At 40.0% G+C, this 8673-nt stretch overlaps 1 protein-coding gene across 2 annotated transcripts in view; it reads right to left on the bottom strand.

Annotated features, from left to right (window-relative positions):
* Positions 1 to 2523: 2523 nt before the first annotated feature.
* Positions 2524 to 8673, bottom strand: part of LOC110535737 (disabled homolog 2-interacting protein) — a 110939-nt gene continuing 104789 nt past the window's right edge. For both annotated transcript variants that reach the window (XM_036935525.2, XM_021620953.3), the window contains 3 exons: positions 8307 to 8509; positions 7250 to 7337; positions 2524 to 6801 (listed from right to left, as the gene is read on the bottom strand). In XM_036935525.2, the coding sequence (XP_036791420.2) occupies positions 6634 to 6801; positions 7250 to 7337; positions 8307 to 8509 (459 nt within the window). In that variant the 3' untranslated portion in view covers positions 2524 to 6633. The remainder of the gene's footprint in view (positions 6802 to 7249; positions 7338 to 8306; positions 8510 to 8673) is intronic.

Below are 8673 nucleotides of genomic sequence, written 5' to 3'. Positions count from 1 at the left end.
CCAATTAAGTTCAACGTTAGCTAGCTAGGTAATATTAGGTTATAACTAGTAATGCAAATGGCTCTGAGATTAGAATAATGCTACTACACAGATCATACACGTAACATTAGCTAGCTAGCTAGCTAACAATACGCTTTTACTTGCAATGAAAATGACTTTGACAAATTTAGAAACATATAATATCTGAAAATGTAGACTCTCTTACCCTAATACATGGATGAACTCTTCTTCCTCACTGTCACAGATGCCATGGTTGCCCTTAGTTTGAAGATGTTATCCGCATACAGGTGTTTTATACAGCAGCCTTCTTTGTGTTCTCTTTTCAACTCCGATACATTGGTGCAGCTGGCATCCAGGTTAAGTGAGCAGTGTGTCAAGAAGCAGTGCGGCTTGGCAGGGTCGTGTTTCGGAGGACACATGGTTCTCGACCTTCGCCTCTCCCGAATCCGTATGGGAGTTGCAGCGATGGGACAAGACTGTAACTACCAATAGGATATGACGATTTTGGGGAGAAAAAGGGGTAAAAAAAAGAAGAAAGGAAACAAAATGTCATAAATAATTTCTGAAATTGTTTCTTCCCATTATTGATAAACATGCACCTGTTAAGAAACGGACTGTTAGAACTGTTAAGGCTCCATGGATTGATGAGGAATTTAAAAACTGTATGGTTGAAGGAGATGGGGCAAAAGGAGTGGCTAATGAGTCTGGCTGCACATTTGACTACAAATTGAGAAATGATGTGACTAAATTCAACAAAAAGAATTAGAAACTGTATTATGAAGCCAAGATCAATGATGTAAAGAATTATGGAAAAAAACAGAGTACATTAAATTAAATTATGGGGAGAAAGACAAATTCAACTCCATCTTTCCGCGAATCAGAGAGCTTATTCATCACAAAACCAATTGATGTTGCCATTTATTAGAATGATTACTTCATTGACAAAGTGTGTATGTACTGACGTACTGTATGTGTAACTGATAGATGCACACTCACACACTACATGTTAATGTTTTTAATGGGGCTCCAAAAAGATCAATTAAATCAAATCAAAATCAAATGCACGGCCCCATGTCGCAAGGATCTGTACACAACTCCTGGAAGTTTAAAATGTCCCAGTTCTTCCATGGCCTGCATACTCACCAGACAAATGTGGCAAAGAAATGTACTTTATGCCTGAATACAAAGCGTTATGTTTTGGGCAAATCCAGCACAAAACATCACTGAGTACCACTCTTCATATTTTCAAGCATGGTGGTGGCTACATCATGTTATGGGTATGCTTGTCATCGGCAAGGACTAGAGCTAAGAATAGGCAAAATCCTAGAGGAAAACCTGGTTCAGTCTGCTTTCCAACAGACACTGGGAAACAAATTCACCTTTTAGCAGGACAATGACCTAAAACACAAGACTAAATATACACTGGAGTTGCTTACCAAGACAGCAATGAATGTTCCTGAGTGGCCTAGTTACAGTTTTGACTTAAATTGGCTTCAATATCTATGGCAAGACTTGAAAATGGCTGTTTAGCAATAATCAACAACCAACTCTTGACAGAGTTTGAATATTTTTTTATAGAATAATGTGCATATGTTGTACAATCCAGATGTGCACAGTTCTTAGAGACTTGCCCATAAAGACTAACAGTGGTAATCGTTGCCAAAGGTGATTCTAGCATGTATTGACTCAGGGTTGTGAATACCTATGTAAATTAGATTTTTTTGTTTTCATTTTCAATAATTTTGCAAACATTTAAAAAAAAATGTTTTCACTTTGTCATTATGGGGTATTATGTGCTTTAAAAAAATGTAATACATTTTGAATTGAAGGCCATAACACGACAAAATGTGTAATAAGTCAAGGGGTATGAATACTTTCTGAAGGCACTATGTATAGACATAACATATTTAGCCTCATATCGTACGCTACATTTTTTTCCTTAGGGAAGATTAACTTCATAGCAAAATAAATATCACAAGGCAGAAACAAAATATACAAGACAGAAACACCTTACACACCTAACTACAAACTCTCCATAGATCTTCTCTTAGCAACAATAAGTGATGGGGTAACCATTGAAATTCCTGTCCTGAATGTTCGGACTCATTCATATTGTAGACCTTTAAAAAAGGAGAGTAGGAGTGCTATCAAAGTTGTTTGCCGAGTTACCATGGGGTCTGTGATGTGTACCTCAGGGGGGAATCTGTAGTCTACTCTCTATGGACAAGAACAGCCACTAAGATGAGCATTTCTCTTTCAGTGTTGGGATATGTGTATTATTTCTAGGTCAGCGGAAAACAACTGGTTGAAAATACATCATTTGATATAAATGACGTCATTAGTTTCTGGTTGTAATTGTCGTCATGCCAACCAAGTTTGCCTGCTGCTTGTTATGTGCATACTAATGATTGAATCATTGTACTTCCTTTGGTGATGCCACTGGCTGGCGATATTTCTAAAATATTGAATTAATCAAACGACAGCATTTGAGATTGTGAGAATAAATACCACGTATGAAGACACTACATGGTTAAAATAGCGAAATAAATCTTTAATAAGTCTTGTTGCATTTGTACATAAATTACATACACTTTAGTAGACCTATTCTTGTTACCATTTACACAAATCAAATGATTATTTTAACATTCATACAAAAGTTATGAGTTTGCAGTAACAACACAGCAAAATATTGTTCAGCATTATATAGAGCAAGGAAAAGAGAATAGTTTTGGTAAGTCTCTCTTCTTGCAAAATGGTTGAAAAACCTCCCTAAAAGAACTGGGAGACCATGAAGCTGCACAGTATTGTGAATTGATCTGTGGTTTCTGGTGCAGTATATACTATTTCCTTTCAATAAAATATCATAGCGGGACAGATGCACCTTTGCCTTTGAAAGAGAAAATCAATTGAAACCCTCTAAAGACATTTTCTCTTGTCTGAGCAGGTTGGGTGCAGCAAGACCACTTGAGGGAAACAGGAGCACAGACAGAATGCATACTTCTCTTTATACCTGCACCTTCAAAACAATATATCATGAGGGCATTTTATTAAATAAAAAAACATAGAAATTCAATAAATAAGGAACTGATATAAACAAACATAATTTAGAGCATACCATACATACAATTTTATATCACTTTTAACATTTTGAAGAACAGAACATCCTTTAAAAATGATCATTCTGTTTAAGCTAAACAATTTCCAGACCAGACACAGTGATTCATGTCACCAAGAACCGTTTGAAGTGCCTCTAACTTCATGAAAGCAGACCGCTAGTGTTTTCAGAGGAGAATTTGCAGAAGTCAGAATTGAGAATTGAATTGAGACCCCCTTTGATGGTTGCTAAAATTAGCTACCTGCAACTTCAATAAGACTACACAAAAAGCCTTTTGAGTCCACTCCATTTTTATAGCTTTAGGGTTCGATTAAACCTAAATCACGATAGTTCAGCGCTATAGGACAATTGAAATGTAAAGGCAATTTCCGTTTGAGCCGACATTTGCATTCTTTACCAAGAATGCAGACTCCGTGAACGCCGGAACATTGCCTTCAAATTGAAATCGCGCTATAGCGCTGAACAGCCGCGGTACGGATTGAATCGAGCCCTTAATCAACACAAGAGGGAATTGAAACTATCAATGAATCTGGTTTATACCTCAGTTACAGCCTATAACCCCCAAATGGATGTTTTGTTCTTTACTTTGGATAGAAGGTATTCTAAATGAAAGAGTGTCTCTGTTGGTTGAAAGTGCATATTGTAGGGTCCTTAGCTAAGTTCCAGAAGTGCAAAGGTAGAGGAGTGGCCAGGTATTTGAGTTCAGTCCTATTCTATTCAGCACAGACAAACTGCAAACTAATATAGGACTGGCCCACACACAACCATTTAAATACACAGTAAACTATGTTCATCAATATCATTCATTTAACAGCGTCAATAAATGGTTCATTTTTAACAAAGAATACCCACGTATGAAAAGGGAATAATGGCTCAAGTGATGTGTGAACTGTCTACTGAAGGAGAACCAAAATTAGTCAGAACCTCTTAAAATTGTAATATTAGTACAGTCGAGTTTAACACAAGGAACACTTACTGTACAAATACTATTCCAAACAATCAATAAAAATACTGTGAACATTTTATATACATCTGAGGCATTTAAACCTCTAAATAGACTAATATTTAAGCACATATAAAGTATGCAAAAAATGAAATAGTTGAGCTCTTTCCTTACTATTGGCAATTTAAAACAAAGCGAGCTTGTTGTGCTACTGTAGTCCTGATATGATGCATGCAAGAAATTCATTTGAGGTAAGAAAAGAAGGTAAAATATACAGATAGAATACAGAAACACTTCCTGTTGGGATGTGTTTTCAGCAAAGCTCTGTTTTTCAAAGCTGGTCAACAGAGGAGGCTTTCACCGATAGAGAGTTGTTCACTTGGCAACATATACTGTATGTATGCTATTGAATTTGGAAACAAAAACAGTGGGGTAGAAAACAGCCATTGAGTAAAATCGAAGATTGATGCTACAGTGTACTATATATACAGTGGGGCAAAAAAGTATTTAGTCAGCCACCAATTGTGCAAGTTCTCCCACTTAAAAAGATGAGAGAGGCCTGTAATTTTCATCATAGGTACACTTCAACTATGACAGACAAAATGAGAAATACAATTCCAGATTTTTTATTTATTTATTTGCAAAGTATGGTGGAAAATAAGTATTTGGTCAATAACAAAAGTTATCTCTATACTTTGTTATATACCCTTTGTTGTATACCCTTTGTTGGCAATGACAGGTCAAACGTTTTCTGTAAGTCTTCACAAGGTTTTCACACACTGTTGCTGGTATTTCCTCCATGCAGACCTCCTCTAGAGCAGTGATGTTTTGGGGCTGTTGCTGGGCAACACGGACTTTCAACTCCCTCCAAAGATTTTCTATGGGGTTGAGATCTGGAGACTGGCTAGGCCACTCCAGGACCTCGAAATGCTTCTTACGAAGCCACTCCTTCATCTTCAATGCCCTTGCTGATGGAAGGAGGTTTTCACTCAAAATCTCACGATACATGGCCCCATTCATTCTTTCCTTTACACGGATCAGTCGTCCTGGTCCATTTGCAGAAAAACAGCCCCAAAGCATGATGTTTCCACCCCCATGCTTCACAGTAGGTATGGTGTTCTTTGGATGCAACTCAGCATTCTTTGTCCTCCAAACACGACGAGTTGAGTTTTTACCAAAAAGTTCTATTTTGGTTTCATCTGACCATATGACATTCTCATAATCTTCTTCTGGATCATCCAAATGCTCTCTAGCAAACTTCAGACGGGCCTGGACATGTACTGGCTTAAGCATGGGGATACGTCTGGCACTGCAGGATTAGTGGCGTAGTGTGTTACTGATGGTAGGCTTTGTTACTTTGGTCCCAGCTCTCTGCAGGTCATTCACTAGGACCCCCGTGTGGTTCTGGGATTTTTGCTCACCGTTCTTGTGATCATTTTGACCCCACAGGGTGAGATATTGCGTGGAGCCCCAGATCGAGGGAGATTATCAGTGGTCTTATATGTTTTCCATTTCCTAATAATTGCTCCCACAGTTCATTTCTTCAAACCAAGCTGCTTACCTATTGCAGATTAAGTCTTCCCAGTCTGGTGCAGGTCTACAATTTTGTTTCTGGTGCCCTTTGACAGCTCTTTGGTCTTGGCCATAGTGGAGTTTGGAGTGGGACTGTTTGAGGTTGTGGACAGGTGTCTTTTATACTGATAACAAGTTCAAACAGGTGCCATTAATACAGGTAACGAGTGGAGGACAGAGGAGCCTCTTTAAGAAGTTACAGGTCTGTGAGAGCCAGAAATCTTGCTTGTTTGTAGGAGACCAAATACTTATTTTCCACCATGATTTGCAAATAAATTCATTACAAATCCTACAATGTGATTTTCTGGATTTTTTTCCCCTCATTATGTCTGTCATAGTTGAAGTGTACCTATGATGAAAATTACAGGCCTCTCTCATCTTTTTAAGTGGGAGAACTTGCACAATTGGTGGCTGACTAAATACTTTTTTGCCCCACTGTATACACTTGTGTTGTACTGTTGCCAGAAGAAACGGGATGAGTAAGTTAGTACTGTATACTGTAGGTCAGAGGGACATGTCGGGTACAAGCTCTAAAAATGTGTAGGATCCATAAAGGAGCATCCTCTTTTAGCAACCCGTGCTATTTCAACACGGTGACTGAAACTTATACGCAAACGCGTATGTGAGAAATTTGGAAACATTCGGAAGCTTATAAATGGTTCAAATCACTTCAAAACTGGCTCTTTCCCAAGATAACAGTGCAACCTATTCCCATCTTATTTGTTACAATGTTGTTTCATGTACGGGGATAGAGAGTTTGGGATGTCATGCAGCCAGGTGTCGTTATAACTTTCTCTAAAGTCAATCTGATTAATTCCTTTATGTTGTTCAGCAACAGCTTCAGTCAGTCTACTCCTCATGTCATCATGACCTCATCCATTGAAAATAATGGATTTGTTCAGTATGAACATGTTTCTCCAGAGAGTGACTGGGTGTGGCCATATTCTCGTCTCTCCCTTAGTCCAAAGTGTTATTGAGTTGGGCGAGGCCCTCTCCCCCATCCCTAGCAGTTGCTGCTGTTCCTGAACTCTCCGTTCTCAGTGATCTGGAGTTTGCTGGGGTTGGTGGGGGAGATGCCGTTGCGCGTCTGCATGCTGTAGCGCTCCTTCAGCTGGGTCAGAGCACTCATCAGGCGGGTGTTGGCCGAGTCCAGAGAGGCGATGCGTTTCTCCTGCAGAGTGAGGAGGAAGGGGGAGGGAGGAAGAAGGACCGAGGGACGAAGCGGAGGGTTAGTATTGTTACACATCCTCACACAATCCAATGAATCCTTCAGCATATTGCTGATAAACTGTAGCTCCTCAGGAGACCAACAGGACCTAATTGAAACAAGTAGCCGTTATTGTGAACTGAAAGGGAATGTTTCTCAAGAACAGAGACATATTGTCCACATACAGTCCAGAGTGTACTTGTCGCAGAAATTTGCAGGGAGCTAGACTTTCATTTTCAATCTGAGGTCGTTGACATTTTCTTAACACCAGAGGGCGCCGTCCTCTTCAAGACCTTAGACTGACAGAGTAAAGCTGTGTATACAGTATTTCAGTAAATACAGTATATTCACAGTTGCGGAAATGTAATTGCTGATACAGCCAACAAATCTCTCCTATACACCAAGCGCTCACCTGGGCTTCAATGATCTTCTGTTTTGAGTCCACTATCGATTGCATATCCGAATGATCTTTCTTCAGTTCCTCCTCAACAGACATCAGCCTGAAACAGTAACACATGTATGTTTGTACTGGTGGCTGGTGAAAGCTGGAGTTGTTGACCGATTGGTCTTTTATTATAGTGATGTTAAAAATATTACATTTAACTTTGACGCATAGCACTGACAAAACAACAAATAAGACATTAAAAATAGCTGGTACAAAATGTACACAAAACCAGGACTAAATTACATAGTTCATAGTGTGTAAGTGTAGGCAGAGGACAGTGGAGGCTGGTGAAGGAAGGGAGGCTCATTGCGGTGGCTGGAAACGTTCCATTTATTCCATTACAGCTAGAGCTGGCACAATTACTGTATAACCGTGAAACCGATGGTTATGGATAAATACCGTCCCAAAAATAATTTGATAAAAAAAAGTCTGGTCAATTACCGCCATCAGACTGTTTAATAGTCACCACTAGCCGGCCAGTACCCTGAATTTTAGTCACTGTTACTAGCCGGCTACCACCTGGTACTCAACCCGGCACCTTAGAGACTACTGTCCTACGTACATAGTCATTGAACACTGGTCACTTGAATAATGTTTGCAGACTGTACTGTTTAACCCACTTCATATGTATATACTGTATTCTAGTCAAGGCTCATCCTATATAACTACTGCTGTACACACCTTTTCTATCCACACTGTCCACACCATCATATACATATATATTTATACTCCGGACACTGTCATTGCATATTTCTATATTTCTTAATTCCTTTCTTGATTTTTTTTAGGGGGATTTGCGTATATTGTTTTGTACTGTTAGGTACTACTGCACTGTTGGCACTAGGAGCATAAGCATTAAGATACACCCCAATCAAAATCAGCAAAATATGTTGAAGCAACCAATACAATATCATTCAAAAGTCTATTACCGTCACCCTAATTACAGCCAATACAACAAGCCAATAAACCTGTCCTCCGATTTCAAGTGACACCAGCCTCCAGTGGTAGGTAGAGGACTCCCCACCTGGTGATGATGCTCTTCATCTGGAGCTCCTTGTCGTCCTGCTGCCGGCGCAGGCGCTCCTCTGTGTCCTCCAGGCGGGCCTGGTACTCCAGCAGCATCGTCTGGGTCTGCTCGTCCTGGCCCTTCAGGTGACACTCATACTCCTCCAGCTTCTTGGCTGACAGACGCAGCTTTTCCTGCAGGATGGCGATCTCCTGCTGGTACTGGACACAGGACAGAGTCGGCCGTGGCGAGTCAGTGACCGTACACACACACCTGTGCACGTACGTGCATGCCCAAACTTACGCGAACACACCTGTTATTTTCAAAGCTGCACCCATTTAGTGGGCTTTGACCCCGTTTGTGGTTCTGTTCGGTGTGCTCCTGT

This window comes from Oncorhynchus mykiss, chromosome 11, assembly GCF_057628025.1.
Source record: "Oncorhynchus mykiss isolate SJ-2025 chromosome 11, ASM5762802v1, whole genome shotgun sequence".
Lineage (NCBI taxonomy): Eukaryota > Metazoa > Chordata > Actinopteri > Salmoniformes > Salmonidae > Oncorhynchus > Oncorhynchus mykiss.
The sequence above is the reverse complement of the archived record's forward strand: the minus strand, read 5'-3'. Positions and strand labels throughout refer to the sequence as shown.